At 45.2% G+C, this 17,775-nt stretch overlaps 1 protein-coding gene across 5 annotated transcripts; it reads right to left on the bottom strand.

Moving 5' to 3' along the window:
• Nucleotides 1-735: 735 nt before the first annotated feature.
• On the bottom strand, nucleotides 736-17,527 carry ZNF641 (zinc finger protein 641). 5 transcript variants are annotated; one of them, XM_030816668.1, is made up of 6 exons: nucleotides 17,394-17,521; nucleotides 14,348-14,556; nucleotides 13,691-13,782; nucleotides 11,787-11,916; nucleotides 11,035-11,148; nucleotides 736-3,604 (listed from the first exon to the last, which is right to left on the bottom strand). In XM_030816668.1, the coding sequence occupies exons 2-6, from the start codon at nucleotides 14,529-14,531 to the stop codon at nucleotides 3,510-3,512; spliced, it is 615 nt and encodes a 204-aa protein (XP_030672528.1). In that variant the 5' UTR covers nucleotides 14,532-14,556; nucleotides 17,394-17,521; the 3' UTR covers nucleotides 736-3,509. The 5 variants fall into 5 exon arrangements, with proteins under 5 accessions (XP_030672528.1, XP_030672527.1, XP_003252262.2 ...); XM_030816667.1 differs by lacking the exon at nucleotides 17,394-17,521 and adding an exon at nucleotides 16,654-16,902; XM_003252214.4 differs by lacking the exon at nucleotides 736-3,604 and adding an exon at nucleotides 3,617-10,162.
• Nucleotides 17,528-17,775: the final 248 nt, after the last annotated feature.

Genomic DNA, 17,775 nt, shown 5'->3' with positions numbered 1-17,775 from the left:
TTTGCCTTGAATTGATAACCTATTTTAATTTAAAAGATATTTTTATGTTAATCCTCAGTTAAATAAGTGTGTGAAAGCATCCAGCATAGGGCCTGGCATAGGGTAGGTACTCATCACTGAGAGTTAAATATGTGTATAATTAATTCCCGATGGGGTGGTAATGTGCTATAGCAGAAAACTACGGGACCAGTATGTAGTAAGACCAGGATTCTAGTCAAAGTTCTGCTAGTCTGACCTTTGCTGAGTTATTTCTTAACCATTCATGGTCTTGGTTTCCTTCTCAGTAAAATGTTGGGATTGAGCTAAGATGATTTCTAGGTGATTTAAATGTCAGTAAAATGAAAAGGAGACTTAAACATCATGGCATAATGGTTTGCTTGACAAAATTCAGCAATAAGGAAATTTTCTGAGAAAGTGCCAACTCCTAAAGAGGAAATGATGAAGATTGACAGATTGCATAGCACAAATAAAAGGAGATGGAGAAGTCTAGCTAATGAAGAGGTCTTTTGCTTTTCTTAACAATAACAACATGTATTGAGCACTGTGTAACAACTATGAAACAAATGTGTGATTTTAGTTCTGAATGCAGGGGTTAAGAACAGTGCAGGAGTAGTTCTCATGCCATAGGCTGACAGGACACAAATGATTCCTAGGGAAGTAAAACATCAAAGTAGCTGATTCAAGGAAAGGAGTAGCTGTTTTCAGCCGAAGTCAAAGGAATGGGGACATGGAAGCGGCTGGGAAGTACTTTTTATTCTTAAAGAGGTAAAAGTGGCAGTGGGAAGGTATTAGAACCTCCTGGGAGCTTTCTCCAGGTATACCTGACCAAGCTTTTCCTCAGGAGAGTCTTATATCTCCTACAAGGGGCAACAGGATATGTGTATTTAAAACAGACCAAAAAAAAAAACAAAAACAAAAAACACCAAAAAACTACCCTTAAGTGATGCTAATATTTACCCTTTCACACCCTTGAGAATCACTGCTTTAAGCCTATGCAAAGCCTAGTAAACGCAGAATTCTTGCAGCGTCATCTGATCTATAGATGATCAGAAGTTGATATTTCCCCATGTTGTAATTAATTTTATTATGCACGTGAATGCGAGTGGAAGAATGCCTCTGAAAGAAGACAATGAGAAAATCAAACATTGTCTATTGAACACGATTAGAATAAAGTTAATCAACTGTCCTGATTATAGCCAGATGTGTTACCCCCTTTATAGTCTTAGGATGTTTTTACCTAAAGAACCAGTGAGAGAGGAGGCAATTAGAGGCTGGCTAGGTAGATAGGGAGGTTCTCGGGAGAGAGACAGCGCTGGTGGGACCGCATCTGTACCATCCCTATGGTGTAACTAGCAGATGGAAATGTGGTTAAGAATTTCCTCTTATACCAGGATGTCTGCTCAGAAGGGACTGTCCCAACTTAGGCACAGGCACCATAAATCAACTAAATGTCCTGAACATGACCCAGAGCTAATTGTAATATCATTAGCACTGTGGTTTGGGTGCCTCCCTGCCACCATGGGTTTCGCTAAGGTGCTTGGGTAATAACCAAGATGGAGTCACTATGGTGCAACACCCCTGGGGGAACTTTACCCCTCCCATCATGACAGAACCCACAGAAGACTTCTTTTGCCACATAAAAAACCCAGAACTCAGCCTCCATTCTGGCAACCCACTTTTGAGTCCCCTCTTGCTGCTAAGAGCTTTTCTGTTCCTTAGTAAATTCTACTCTGCCTTACTCACTCTCTGGTGTCTGCTTGCCTTCTTCTTGGTCGTGGGACAAGAACTCAGACCTTGCTAAACTAAGGAGTAAGAAGGCTGCAATACTAGGTGGTCTAGTATTAGCCTTTTTCTTCTAAGGTAGGATGGGAATGATACTGGGAACAATTTGTTTTCTAGATTTCCTAAAAATCATCACACATATTTTATGATGGTTTCTTCATTTTAAACTTTCATTCATTCAGCAAAATGTATCCAATTTATTAAGTGCCCACCATATGCAGGAACAGTAGCAGACATGAGAGACCCAGACCTTGACCTTATATAGCTAACAATGCTCATTTCAGATTATTTTTCATTGATAAGCTTTAGGGTGGCTGTACTCCAATGAAATATAAGAAATGACCATATCTCATTAGCAAACTACCAAGATTATGAAGATCATAATGTTGGCTGGGTACTCAACCAGCAGCATTCCCAAGAACAGCTAATCTCATCCTGAATATTCATTCCTTAATGACTAAGTGCCTGCAAGATTCTAGGCCCTGTGCTGAGAATACTAAAATGGATAAAACATAATCTCCACTTTTCTGAGCTCACATTTGACTGTTACATTTGGGTATTTAACTTTAGTCAGAGCAAATTGAATGACCGTTACCTCAATTTTTTGCTTTTCTTTTACCTCAACTGCTTAGTATAATGCTGATCACATCATTGTTGGACTTCAGTTGTAACGAATGTTCGATGACCTCTAGAACAAATATTCAATGGTTGTTTGAAAAACACTTAACAGAAACAAAAATGTCCTTTTAAAAACATGAAAAGGTCCAATTTAGAAATGCATGTTTAAACTATACTACACATTAATACCAAAAAAAATAGTATTTTTAATCAGATGGGCAAAAATCCAAATGTTTGAGAGCCTACTCTACTGGTAAGGCACTCATATACAGTGTTGGTGGGAGTTTATACCATCCCCGCGCCTGCCAGATTTCTAGCTAGTGGACAGTCATAGTGGCTGTGTTTCTCTTTTCCCTTTTCTCAATTCCCTTACCTCCTTCCCTTTTTGGTGATGGAAAAGACTGACTCCAAGTGACTGAAGGGAAGCGAGAGTAAACACAAGAAAATAAGGAAACTTATGAGGCCCAGGGGCAACAAAACAATCTGGCTGGGGTAAGGAAAGCTGCAAGGCATCTGAAGATCATCCCCTAAGCAATAGGCTTGAGGCTTTTTAAGGCAACTCCTGTAGAGGAAGAGCCACGCCTTTGAGTTTCACTCAACACAGGCCCTTCCTGTCCAAGAGGGGAGGCTTTCTCACTGAGTTAATGGACAGTGGCTTCCGACCCTACCTCCACACCTGCTTTTCCATGTTTTCTCCCACAACCATTTCCTACCCTATCCTCTCAATCCCAGGAATATCCAGTTATTGGAAACATGCCTCTAAGGGGTCAAGTCACACTCACTGCTGCCACCACTTGGTGGCTTCAGACTGGAGCTCAGCACTCACAGATCTTCAAGAGCAAGGTCAGCCCTTTCAGGGCCTTGAAACTGAGGGCCTCCTTAAACTCGTGCTGGGCGATCTCCCTAGTCCTGGCCCTGCTCAGCAGTCTGCCGCTGAAGTGCTCCCTGGGAGCAGACCACCAGCCCAATCCTCCAGCCTCTCCAGGTTAGATCGAGTGTCTGGCTGACTCAGGAGCATCACATGGGGACCAGGATGCCAGAGAGAGGTGGCAAGGCCCAACCTGTTGCATCTGGTGGCTTATGTTTCAGGCAGTGAGATGAGGTGGTTCTCAGAAGATTCTGTGACTTAACTTCCCCCATTCTGTGGTAGTCTTTTTTGTCAGGAGCAAAGAGCAGGAATGGAGGGAAAAGTGAAGGAGAAGACCTAGAAAAGAAGTGACACAGCCAATACATCTTTTATTCAACTGACAGGGACCATAAGTCCCCTGTTGGGTAACCCAAGGAAGTTCACAGTTCATCAGAAGGAACCAATTCAGATAATGGCTAGAAATCTGATAGGCACGGAGCAGTTGGGCTGCATGGCAAGTGGGCATTCATCCCCAAAGTTTCCTGGAAGAGGATGCCCAGGTGCCTGGTGGCAAGAGACAAGGCAGGAAAGTGGTGGTGGGGGAGGGCTTGGCTGAAGAACACACTGAGAGCAGGAGCAAGGGTCACATTTGATCTCCCAGGCCTGAAATTGCCAGTGCCTGGCACATAATAAGGACACAAAAAATTGCTTATAGAATTGAGAGTTTGGGCTGGGTGCAGTGGCTCAGGCCTGTAATCCCAGCACTTTGGGAGGCCAAGGCGGGCGGATCACGAGGTCAGGAGATCGAGACCATCCTGGCTAACACGGTGAAACCCTGTCTCTACTAAAAAAAAATACAAAAAAAAAAATTAGCCAGGCGTGGTGACGGGCACCTGTAGTCCCAGTTACTCAGGAAGCTGAGGCAGGAAAATGGTGTCAACCTGGGAGGCGGAGCTTGCAGTGAGCCGAGATCACGTCACTGCACTCCAGCCTGGGCGACAGAGCGAGACTCCGTCTCAAAAAAAAAAAAAAAAAGAATTGAGAGTTTGATTCTCACGAGTCACAGGAGACTGGAAGGAAGTAAATTAAAAATGGTGAAAAGTGGAAAACAACTTTGGAAGTTACCTGACGGGAAGAAGAACCTCTAGGGAATGGAGTAGAGGGGCCAGATTTGGCAGTACTAGGCAGGGGGTGGAGTAGTGGTGGTGTCCTGTGGGGGTGTGTATGAGAAAGGGGCAGAGCGGTGAGGTGGCTGATGAATTGCTATAGCCAAGCCAAGAATTTGGAGGATGAGAGTGGGAAGTATGAATTGACCCCTGCTTAGTAGGCTTAAAGCTGATAGAAAAGAAACTGGACAGTAGGCAGAGGAATAGGTAGTAAGTGGGCTCATGATGAAACAGAATTGGCCAGAAGCTTGAAGAGATAAACTAGAATGGAAGAAGGAATGGGGGTTGGAGAGAACAAATGCCCTTGGAAGGGCATGTTATTGCTCAGTCAGAACAAGGCAAAATTCAAACAAAAAAATCTGAAAAAGAGTAGGAACAAAGAGTAGAGGAAGAATGCTGCCTGTTGGGAAAAAGGAGGTGGTGGCAGGAAAGAGGGAGAGAGCACGAGGCCTGGAGTTGAAGAAAGTCTCAGCCTTGGGGTCTAATCTTTTGACCTTGGAGAAGACCTGTGGGCAGATTTATAACTGTCAGTTCAGTCTGTCCTCATAGGTGCACCTGGGAGAGGAACTGGAGGAGGTAGCAGGGTCAGAGACTGCAAGGCAGATTCCTCCCCACAGCCTGAATCTGTCAGAATCTTCTAAGCAGCAGAATACATTTTGGGCATCATGGCTTCACTGGTTACAACCTCTACCTAGTAAGCAGAGTCTGGATTTAAATCTTGCTTGTGTCAAATCTTACTAGAAAAACCTAGTTCTCTCTTATGCCCTGGGGACTCTGATGTTCCTGCTGCCCTTGCCCATAGGGTATGCCAAATCATGGTTAGAAATTCCTTCCATGACCCCTCATTGGTCTCTAATCCAATTTTTATGTTGGAAAACATGGGTTCTTAAGGGCTTGGCATGGTAGGCATTACTCTACCTTTGTGCTAGATGCCCACTCCACCTGCCTCTTATTAGAAAAGCCAGTGAAAAGGACAAAGCAAAGGGGAATCATTTCCTTGGATGTCAGTTTTTCAGTTTTACATTGGATTTTCCATCTTTGAGTTGTTTATTCCTTTCTGTCCTTCCAGATTTCTGGACCCAAGTATCCTCAGTGCCCATATTGGAAGCCCCAGCCCCAATCAATCATAGGAGCTTGGTAGTTGCCCCCCCCCATAGTTTCTAATATTGGTGACTAGCCCCAGTTCTTTTACTGAGTTAAGAGTGGAAGAAGACCTTGCCACTAAGGGGAATGGAACTGAGGTCTAGCCTAGTGAGGCTACAGAGAATAAACCTGACAACAGGAGAGTGAAGATCCGTCCGAAAAGGGTGAGGTACCACTGCGTGAAATATGAATCCCCTAGCCAGTGGTTCTCAAACTTTAGCTTATATCACACATCCTGGAGGGCATTTAGTTAAAAGACTGAATGTTGAGCTCCTTCCCGAGTTTCTGATTCAGTAGTTCTCCTGGGGCGGGGGCTAAGAATTTGCATTTCAAACAAGTTTCCAGGTGATATTTATGCTGCTGGCCCAAAGACCAAATTTTGAGAGCCACAGTTTGGTATAGCTCACAAGGGAAGAGGAAAATTTTGCTAGCTCAGGCTCTCTAAGGATCTAAAGGAATGAATTTCACTTTTCTGATATTGCCCAGCCCCACCCACTCCCATTCAGTGAATTCATCCTAATACAGAGATGGAAAGAACTGGCCTTCTGGCCTTTCTAGTTCTGAGTCAGGACCTGCCCTTGATGGAAATAGGAAACAGTGGTTTGATTGCAGGAATGTTGGAAAGGGAGGAATTTTGTCCCAAATTATCACCTCTTTAGTTCTCTGAAGCCATAACATTACTTTGACAAGGGAAAAGTTTTTCCTTCCACAATTAGAACTAAGGCTTAAAGTGTAAATAGCCTTGTGAAAAGCTAACACTTTCAGTTACAGTCTCCTATGCAAGGGATTCTTTGAAAAATACTACATTGGGTGGAAAGGGGAGGATACTCAGAATAGGGTGGAGGCACCACAGATGGAAAAATGTGACAGGTTCCTGAAGATGATGTCCCTGTTTTACATTTTGCCCAAAGAGAACATAGAGACTCTTTTTATTAAAGGGGATGGGGTGAAACATGAACGTTTGGGGCTGATTCCCTGTGGGAAAAATCATTCAAATCTTTTCACTCATCTGATGGCTGTTGCTTGTTTTATTTTTCGTCCAAGAGAGGTGGTGTTGGACCGAGGTAGAGAAGACAGTGGTACACCAGAAATAACCCAAAGGATTGCCCCTTCTGTAGAAGGCCCTTAGACTCCATGATGCCTTTCAGCTGGGTGCTATACTTGCACCTAACTCTGGGGGCTTCACTTTCTATCCCTACAATTACTCAAACAGATAAAAGGCTGGACGTTAACATGTAGTTATAAGGGGTGTGATCTAATAGTAAGGAATATCACTTCCCACAAGTCCTTCAAACAAGATTTGTGAGGAGCTGGATTCATTAGCATGTCAGATCTTTTTGAAAACCAGGGAGTAGAATGTCAGCAATACCCTTGTCGTAATTAAAGACCAGACTCTATCCTTATACACTGATGCCTCTGGTACCTTAATCCTTAAAATATTTAGTGACCCTTGCCTTCTAATTCTTGACACAAATATATAATGACCATTTTAGATCGGGGAACTCCCTTTCTTTGAAGGCAGTTTAGGGATTCCACAGATGGGCTTTGAACCTGCTAAATGTGTATGGAAAACTGAGTGAATTACAAATGTCTTTTTCTCAAAAGTGCATTTCTGGTTTCTGTCAGATTCAACAGGTCTGTACCCAAGATAGGTTCTGAACCATTGCTTATGCAGAGCTTTTAGGATTAAAGAGGGAGAGTAAAAGAAGTGTCAGAGTCCAGATTTATCACTGAACTCAATACTTTCTTACTCCCTGGGGCATCTCCTAATACTGATCCTAAAACGCTCCTGTTTCTGAGAAGCCAGGGCAAGACCTGCCTTACAAAGGCCGGCCATTTTGCCTTATTTATAGGATCATAAGCAAGAGAAGTGCATTCCAGGAAGAATGAAGGAAGAAGGAAGGCTGCTCACAGTAGCAGAAGGGAGGCAGGGGCCAAGCTGTTCAAGTCACATAAACTCTAAGAAGCCCAGTCAGCAAAATAAGTCTATCTTCAATTCTAGTTGAGTCCAGGACTCTGAGAAGCTGTGATTCACCCAGTTTTTCCTGCAAAAGGCACAGTCGCTAAACTAAATTGGTGCAATTCACTTCCTCTTGCCTCTCTGGTTCATTCTACCAATTGTGGTTGAGAAACACATCTTAGGGAAGAAACAGTATCTAAGCATTAAAGAGAAAATATCCCATTTGCTCCTCTTCCTCCCTAACCCCGAATTGCTCTTACATACAAGATAATTTTTAAATTATAAGATTGGTATTAACACAATTATTGATAAAGAGAAACAATGACCAACTCATCAACTAACGATGCTAGAATACTTATGCAAGCCCTAGAGTTAAGGGTCTTAGTGTGGACACCTTTCCAGAATTGGAAGGAAAACCAACCAGAAAGCTTATTACCCTGCATCAGCTGAAAAGCCAAGCCACAGCCATTTCCCCTAAAGTTCTGTTTCTGAGAGAATGAGATCTTCAAGAATAACTCTTCCCCCTTGATGAGGCAGTCAAAGTCAAATGAGTGATGGCAACAACTTGCAAACACGTAATTCCTGCCCTAATTTTCCAGCACTTAAAACAAAATCCCCACTCAATACAAAGTTTCTATGTGCCTCTTGCCTTAAATCAACAAGAAACAGCTCACCTCCCCAAAGACTTCTTTTTCTCTGCCCAGGTAAAAGCAATCTGCAGCCCAGAGATTCAGACCTAGACATACACATCCACAATTGTCTTAATCTCAGCAGTACTGGGAAAGCTTTGTACTCAACCCGTCATTTAACCCTTCCACTAGTGCTCCCTTAATCAGACTGCTTCCTGTCTTGAAACAAAGAAAAAACCCCATATAATCCCCACTACCCTCATCCCCAGAACACAGCCCCTAGAAAACCTAGCTTGTACAGTTTGCACATAGCATGCTCTCTTCAAAGACCCTGGACACAAATACACAGACACATAAAGACAGTCAAGAGGAGAGAGGGGTCTGTTCAAGGGAATAAAGTTTTTTTTTTTTTTTTTTTTTTTTTCTGTGTGGGCCTGGGTTATTTGGGGTATTAGGTCATCTCTTAGCCTTGTAGTGTGATCTCTCAGCTGGATATATGTATGTGCTGGATGAAGGGAGTAGGAATAAGGGGTAAAAAGGTTATGTTTTTCAGCAGGTGAGGGTGAGAGGTGATGTATATACTGCTGATTGGCGTAAGGAAGACAGACCCACACAGGAACGAGGCCTGGCCCCCCTGGCTTTCAAATGGATAAAAAAGGGGGCTCTGGATGCCTGATCACTGTCTCTTGTTTCCTCATTACTCTCTAACCCAGTGTTCACCAGAGTGTTTCATAGTCACCAGTTCTGTGGGATGTAAATAGAAAGGATACTGAGGTCAAATACATTTAGGAAACACTGCATTAATAGGAACTTCAGTTTGGTCTACTGCAGAAATTTTCAGAGCCTTTAATCTTCTAAAATGGCCTTTCTCTATATATAGAGAGAAGATACAATAGTAACAGTATGCAAGAGTGATACTCAAAATGTTTAACAACTAGTATAGCGTAGACTCCAACCAATCAGAAGGATTTCAGCCATAAACTGCCAGTACCACTTTTCTCTTGAGAATAGCTCAGGCTGAATATCAGCCCATGTAGGATGCATTGCTTCCCAAAAGTTTTGCCGAAAGAACTCTATTTTTATGTGCTATCTCATAGAACTGGTGAGAAATGCTCTGGCCATTGCTGGGACCTCATCTTTCTAGGGATGGGGTCAGGGCTTATGATTCTGGCCACTGGGGTTCAGGAGAACGGCAGCCCTGGCAGTGACTTCTGGTAGCACCGGCTGATAAGACTTGACTATAGCTGTAGTGGAAACAGATTTCAAAAGACAGATGCTCCTCTGTCCCAGCTGTTCCGGGGACTTTGTCCCTGGTGGGTCAGCAGGTGCCTGTCCAGGTGATGTTTTCGGCCAAAGCTCTTCTCACAGCGAGGGCACTGGAAGGGCTTCTCCCCAGTGTGGGTCAGCCAGTGTCTCACAAGGTGGTGCCTTCGGCCAAAGCTCTTCCCACATTCAGTGCACACGTGACACTTTGGCACTGGTGGGGCACGCTGCCGTTTCCTTGTACCAGGGCTCTCTCCAACCTCTTGGCCTTTGCAGGATTTGCCTTCTGCATGCACTCTCTGGTGGCTGGCCAGGTGGGAGTTGCATCGGAAATTCTTACCACACTCAGAGCACCTGCTGGGCTTGTCATGTAGGTGGGTTTTCTGGTGCCTGATGAGGTGATGTCTTCGCCCAAAGCTCTTCTCACACTTGAGGCAGCTGTAGGGCCTCTCCCCAGTGTGTGTTTGTTGATGCCTGGCAAGGTGGGAGCCCCATACAAACTGTTTCCCACACTGGGGGCACGTGTGGGGTCTTAACAGGGAATCCATCTCTGTGCTACACAGCAGGTTTGAGAAACTATCTTCCTGAAGAAAAGGGGGCCCCAGGAGCATTCCTCTGGAGCTCCTGGGCATGGAATCCCAGCTCTCATCATGCTCCGGGTTCCAGAGAGCAGTATCTTCAGACACGCTGGATAACATTCTGGGAGGTTCTGCTTCTAGTTCAGGGGTATCCCCCTCATGCTCACTTCCATCTCCTGTGGAGAAGGGGAAATACCAACCCCAAGAGAAGAGTCACAAGAGAGCGCTTGAGGCCTAAGTCACAAATGAGGTTGTCTGATACCTGCCAGGGCCCAGACTTGACCCCAGAAGGGCTGAGAGAACATAGTCTAATGTCGTACAAGATAGTGCAATAGATATAGAGGTTAAAAGCCTAGGCTTAGGAGGCAGATTACCCAAGATGGAATCTCAGCTTTCCCACTTAACTTCTCTAAACCTTCATTTCTTGTTAAATTGGAATAATACCTCTCTCTCAGGTGGTTATAAGATAGATAGCACAGAACCTGCACACAGTTTAAGTACTTAGTAAATGGTATATGTTATTGTTATTGTTATTATTGATTACCATTATTTATTTACTATATATTACTATTAATCAGCATCTTTCTATCTAAGCATAGATGGAGAGAATTACAGAATGTGCCGCAATTGTCACTGGCTGAATGACACCTGTCGGCAATCCTCAAGGCATTCCTGAAATGGGTGGGAGGTTGACAACAATATCAACAATAACAACAACTAACATTTATTGAGTGCTTATTATGTGCATGGCACTGTTCTAGTCTACTATTCTAATATATTCGTATATTTAATTTTCACAATAATTTACAGACGAAGAAACCAAAGGGAGTTTTATTACTTTTCCAAGGTCCCACAAGTACAGCCCAGAATTCAAATCCACAAAGTGCCTGCTATACCATTCTGTTACACTCCCTTGCTTTTGAAGAAAAAAATCTCTAAACCTTTCGTCTCTGGAACTCTCTGAGGCAGAGGAGGGATTAAACAAACATGGAATGATGATGCCCTGAACTGTGAAGGAAGTGGCTGAAAGCCTATTCTAGGTTCTTACCTGTGTATGTGACCCTCAGAATGTCCCTCTCCTCTAAGTCCTGGGGGTCAGGGACCCATTGTTCTTCTCCTCCTTCTAGTTGAGAAAGCATGTCCAGTTTGGGAATTGGAAATCCTGCTCGTGGGAAAGGAAAATAGAGCTGTCAATTAGTTCAACAGCAATTCTATATTTCTGAAAAAAAAAACATACAAAAAACTGTTTCCTATTGTTTGGAACTCTAGACAAAAGAAGGTCAAGAAAGAAACATATCCCCACCCCAACCTCTTCCCCCACCCATTTCTGTTAAGTCCCTCTTCTCTGCCTAGAAAATCACTCTCCTTCCCGATGAACCTGTTTTCTTCCACTCAGATACTTCCAGCCCAACTGGCCTTTCTGGGCATAACTTCACTTTAGTCCTACTACCACAGTCCTACCCCCTGCATCCCTGTCTTCCTCTATATGGTTCCCAAGTTTACAAGGACCCAGTTCCAGTTCCCTCTGCTTTGTGAGAACCTCCTAATTCTCAACCAAGAACAGCCTCAAGTTCTTTACTCCACAATTCAGCATCATTTGCTTTTTTACTTTTTTTTTTTTAATGATGCTTTACTCTCATTCTCTTGGGATTGGCCCTAGTGTTCTTTCTCTGGTGGAAGCATAGACAGATTCCCTGCCACAGAAAGAGTCCTAGACAGACACTCTCCAATAGCCCTGAAGCAGATGGCTCCGTCCTCCCAGAGTACAATCTTCTAGTGGCTGGAGAAGGTCATGCTTACTCAGAGAGACTACTATCCCACAGTTTTCCTGCATGACATATTCTCCATAAAAGTCTGTCTGAGAGGGGTCCAGGCTCCGCCACTCCTCCTGAGAGAAGCACAGTGACACATCCTTGATGGTTACCAGGCCCTGAAACAAAATGTAGCATCTTCTGTCAGCAGCTGTTTTTTAAGGAAAATGTGATTCAGTATGAAAGGCTAAGTTAGTAGAGGACAGAGGGTGAGAAATGATCTGAGAAAAGAGCTGCCCAGAAGTCCCTGGGTAGGGCACATAGTTTTGGTAACAGGGAAATAAGAAGAGGAGTAAAGGTAGATGGTCAAGGAGTGAGTAAGTGTAATGTTACTGGAGGAATTTCCCAAGTGGGGCCATGAAAAGCTGGAGGCACCACAAACTCATCACCCTCTCTGTTTAGCTACTCAGTCGCTTCTCCCTGGCCTTACTCTTTTTATGAAGAAATTGTGTACCATTTCCTCCTTCTTCCACTGGACCTTGCCTTTTCTATCAGCACAAAATGCTACAGATAAAACATTCTTTCTTACCTCCCTTGCCACAGCATGTATTTTTTTTTTTTTTTTGAGACAGAGTCTCACTGTCGCCCAGGCTGGAGTGCAGTAGCACAATCTTGGCTCGCTGCAACCTCCACCTCCCAGGTTCAAGCGATTCTCCTGCCTCAGCCTCCCAAGTAGCTGGAATTACAGGCACCCACCACTACACCCAGCTACTTTTTGGGTTGTTAGTAGAGACGGGGTTTCACCATGTTGGCCAGGCTGGTCTCGAACTCCTGACCTTGTGATTTGCCCACCTCGGCCTCCCAAAGTGCTGGGATTATAGGCATGAGCCACCGTGCCTGGCCATATCTTTATATTTTTAGGCAGCACAGTATGGTGGTTAGGAGCTCAGAATCTGGAGCCAAGTGACTCAGCTTTGCCACTTTCTCGCAGCATGACCTACACAAGTGCCTTAATCTCTCCCTGCCCTATTTTCTCATCTGTAAAATTGGATAACTGAGTTGTTCTCAGAATTAAATGAGTTAATATACATAAAGCACCCAGAAAATGGCATACATGATAAGCACTCTGGGGGTGTACTCTATTAGTACTAACACTATTATTATTAGCTTTCCACAGCTCTCCTATTGCCTTCTGAATCTAAACCTATTTTCCTCTCTAGCTCTGCCCCTCTTTATATCCTTCTTCCTCTTCTTTTCCATAAATGCTCCCTCATCTACCCAATCCTTCCACTTTAAGTTCTTCTAAGCTTTCTTCAGGTCCTCTTTTCCTAATCTTTCCAGATTTATTTCTTAAAGGAAGGTAATTAATTATTCTTAAAATCCTCCTGTGGATAACAAACACAGCCATCCATTAAAAACCCTAACCTTGGCCAGGCACGGTGGCTCATACGTGTGATCCCAGCACTTTGGGAGGCTGAGGTGGGCAGATCACCTGAGGTCAGCAGTTCAAGACCAGCCTGGCCAACGTGGCAAAACCTTGTCTCTACTAAAAACACAAAAATTAGCCAGGTGTGGTGGCACGTGCCAGTAGTCCCAGCTACTTGGGAGGCTGAAGCAGGAGAATTGCTTGAACCCAGAAGGTGGAGGTTGCAGGGAGCCAAGATCGTACCACTGCACTCCAGCCAGGGCAACACAGTGAGATTCTGTCTCAAAAACAAAACAAAACAAAAAAAAACCCAAAAAACCCTAACCTCAAGGAATTCCCTTTCTTGTGGCTCCATTTAATTTTCCAAGGGTCTTATGACCCCTTGGAAAGGGATAGAATCTATTCAGTTATAAGATGAACATACCATTGATGATCATGTGAGCCAACTCATCAATGGGCTGATGCGAAAGCAATACAAAGGCAGCAGTGATGGGACCACAGGAGATGCCAAGGGAAGCAGAGCTCACCTGTGATCCAGCTGCAAGAAGCGCAGCTGCCATCTCCCAGTCTCCAGTGTTCCCCTCCTGGGGAATTGCAGGAACCCAGGGAGCAGACTGAGCTGATAAGGAGAGAGAAGAAACATAGAGAATAACTATCTACCCTTTCTCAATGGGGCCTGGGCCCCATTTTAGAGAGGCTTAAGGGTCACATCTTCTGTATCTATGCCCATTGGTAAAACTCAAATGCATAAATGTAGATGAGAAGGCCATCACTCAAAATATTCTGAAAGGGTATCAGATGGCTTTTAGTTAGACTAGCTATAGTTTGAATTTACAGTACTTGAATGTAATTTTCATCTAGTAAATTACACCTTACTGAGTGGGTTATCCAACAGTAGTAATCAGGTTGCTGTCACTTCCTTCATCTCCCTCATTCAGTATCACTAATTATGCATTTGCATGTGGAGGGAGTAATTATGAAGAAACAAGAGAAGCCCAGTTGCATGGTTTGCTGAATTCAGGAGCCTATTCTATACCTGTGACCAGGGCTCAGAAAGAGTGGGCTGGTCCTGGTACAGGTTATGCTATTTAGTCCACGGCAATTTGGAGATTTTTAACCCTACTTTTGGAACAAATATTAGGAGACTATGCACTGTGCTTCCCACACACTCTGTGAGCTCTCACCCTTCTCCTGAAGGGACTGTGGCTCCTCTTCAAGGTCACAGCACAGGTGCTCCAGAGGTCCTGGTGCTGTTCTCCATGGCCCCTCTTCCTGGCTTCCCCTTTCCACCTGGGGCTGTGCTCCATCCAGCTGTACATTCATTGATTCCCATCCTGTCCCCAGAGCTGCTGTCTGTTCTGAAAGCATTTTTGCTGCAGACCCAAATTGTGACCTGGAACAAATTCATATCAGCAATGCCCATGAAAATGGGAAAGGAGTGATATTCCTAAGGGAGTTAGGAAGAACAGGCCCAGGGATAATAGATGAAACTAGACAGGAGGAGCTTGCTGGAAGATGAATTTTAAAAGCTTGATGTGTTCGATCAACTGAGCCTGCACCAAGCTTCTTGGAGGAACTAAGAAATTGGCAGGTGCTACATAGCAAAGCCACTAACTGGTATTTTGTGGACCTCATTATAGAAACAGAATATACCTGAAGGTTAGAAGAAGTTCATTTGAACATCACACCACAGGGACTGTTGTGGGGTTGGGGGAGGGGGGAGGGACAGCATTAGGAGATACACCTAATGCTAAATGACGAGTTAATGGGTGCAGGAAATCAACATGGCACATGGATACATATGTAACAAACCTGCACATTGTGCACATGTACCCTAAAACCTAAAGTATAATAATAAAAAAAAAAGAACTGTCCTGGAAATTCAAAGGCTATCCATTTAATTTCAAGCACATGAAGAACAGGAAAGTAAGCAATTTGGAAACATACAGGAAGAAATACACATATACCTGCACTCAACAAGATGGATGTAATCACACAGAAGATTTTCTGCCACAAATCACAGTCTCATCATTTTAGAATGAAATGATTACTATAGGTAAAAGTCCCAACCAAGGGGCGTGTTTGTATCATGAGGCTGAGCCAAAAGGTACCTCACTTGGGACAAGCCTCAACAAAAAGGCACTTGGTCTACCATCCAATGAGAACAGGTAGTAAATATGGTAGAAAAACTAATAACTTGGAAAGCAGGTGTAAGACTCCAAAGTAAGATAAACTGTTGGTCAGTGAGGAACTGAAGTTTAATCAGGAAAAGTAAAAAGGAACAGAAAGAGTTTGAACCAGAGCTGGAAAAGGGGGGGGAAGAAGTGCTGCTAACATGACCCAGAAGAACAAACCCGTTTATTTGTCAGGCACCAGTCAGATCTCATGAGAAAAATATATTCAGTTTGGAAGAAGCGTATGGTGAAGCCAGTGTGTGTTCATCAGAAAACATCAAAGTCAAGAAAGTGATGGGAAGTACAGCCACTGGGAAAGCTAAAAATGTCGGATGTAGTTTTCTCTGTCTGGAGAAGAAGGCTGATGAATGAGGCTACTAATGAATAAAAACAGAGGTCCCTTCTATTTCTATATAGGTCAAACAGAAAAAATGGGTCTTGATTGCAAGAGAAGAGATTTAGGTTATTATTTTTTTAATTCTTAATAATCCTGCAGTGTACAATACCAGATAGTGGGCTCTTCTTTTTCTTTGGACATCTTAAGAGCAGGATGGGTCACACTTCTGTTGTGATAGGGCTTTATGGTGGAGAAATAATGTGAGACTCAGAATCTCTTTCTGTTTAGCGACATATTTTGGGTATTCTTATTCAATATCCAAACAGTCAGAGTCAGTGAAAGGCTTCCAACAGCAGTCAGAAACTTGGTAACTATCCTGGCTTACTTACGTCCTTTCAATAACACTTGCAAGAACCTTGAAGGCCAGGGTAGGTAATCACAGATGTCAAGTCATCTATTTTCTTGCCTATTTGTCTGTGACAAAAGAGGTAGGTGGGAACCCTAAGCCCAATGCACAGGAAAAACAAATTCCCCTTTCATCTCAGAAGTCCAAAGATGGCTCAGGGCCTCATGGGAGCACCCTGGACTGATTCCCAGCTTAGGAGGTTTCCTTTTCAGAGACTTTTCATGAGAAAGGAAAATTCTTGCTAAAGCAATAAAGGGAAACTTCCATTTTAGCTCCCTTCTCTGAATTCCAGCCCTGTATCCACTTTTAACACACAGGGCACTAATTCTCCCTCTTCGTCCCATCTTTGTGGTTCTCTAGCTCCTGTGCAAATCCTCCCTGAAGGCTTTACCTCTAGCTACGTATCTGGACACTTGTCTCAAACCCTTTCTCCATCTCCCCCAGGTAGCAGAGTCTCTTAATGGGAAGCCTTTTTCTGCAGAGCCCATTGGGCCAGCTGTAAGCCTTTCTATACCACTGACAGAAATCCGTGGAAGTGCTAGCAAAAATCTCAGCAAAAGATGGGATGGGTACCTGTCCTCAGCTTGCATTTCCTAAGATGTTCACGCAGAGCCAGCACCTGGGCGGTTAAGGTGGTAGCCCTAACCTCGTTTCTCCTGGTTCCAGGATGATCCCATGCCCACTGGAGTGTGGGTTCTAGGGCTTTCATTTCCCCCTTTTCTTCACACATATGGGTAGCAAGGGACCTGCAAAAGGAAGTTTTTGCAGCCAGTGCTGATGAACAGAAAAGGGGCCATGTTATAAAAATGAGTAGCCCAAGGGCACACGGACGAGTTGGCTCCGTCCATCAGAGAACCCTGGCCCCTGCCACGGGTAGGGCATGGGCGGGACGGGAGCCTGCTCAGGGGTAAGGTTGCTTCTTCCCTCCTTCTTGTCACAGTGCCCCTGGAAAGGGTCAGATTTCAGAGAATCCGAGCAAGGCAGAACTGGAGCAGGGGAAGTGAGGTCAGAAAACAGGTTTCCCATGAGCTGGGGCATGAGCAAGTGGAGAGAAAGGGAGCCACGGGGTAACCTGTGCGCGAGTGACAGCGGCGGGAGCCCGCAGGGCCTGACAGTTGCGAGGGGCACGGGGAGACAGGGCGAGGGGTGGGCACAGAATGTCAGCAGGTCAGACCCCCGGGAAAGGCAGCAACCCGGAAGACGCGCCGATCCTCCTCCCAGTCCCCATGGGTGACCGAGCCCCCACCAGCCGCCCCGGGAAGCCAGGCGTCCTTCCCTCCAGCCGCAGCTCCCTCCTGCCCGGCTCCACTCACCCCCGGTCGGCTTGGCCCGCGGCCCGGTGCCTCCCTCCCGGGCGCCGCCTGCCCCTCCCCTCCGCCCTCCGCTTGCGTCTGGGAGCCGGCGGCCGGCGGAGCCAGCGACAGGCGGAGACGGCGGACCGGCGGGCGCGGGCGGGGCGGGGCGGGCACAGGAAATCCCCGCCCGCTTCCGGGGCTCGGCGGCGGCGGAGGCGCGGGGAGTGGGAGGGAGAGGAGTGGGAGGGAGGGAGACGAGTGGGAGGGACGGGAGGGGGCGGGGCTGCGGCTCAGGCGCCCCCGAACGCGAACCCGGGACCTCCGCGCCCGCCGCCGTAGGGAGGGTACGGCCCCAGGCGCTTGGAGGGCGGCGGGCGCCGGGATCGCAGCCTGCTGTGGC

This window comes from Nomascus leucogenys, chromosome 8 (assembly GCF_006542625.1).
Source record: "Nomascus leucogenys isolate Asia chromosome 8, Asia_NLE_v1, whole genome shotgun sequence".
NCBI classification, from domain to species: domain Eukaryota; kingdom Metazoa; phylum Chordata; class Mammalia; order Primates; family Hylobatidae; genus Nomascus; species Nomascus leucogenys.
Note: the sequence above shows the minus strand (reverse complement) of the source record. Positions and strands in the feature narration are given on the sequence as shown.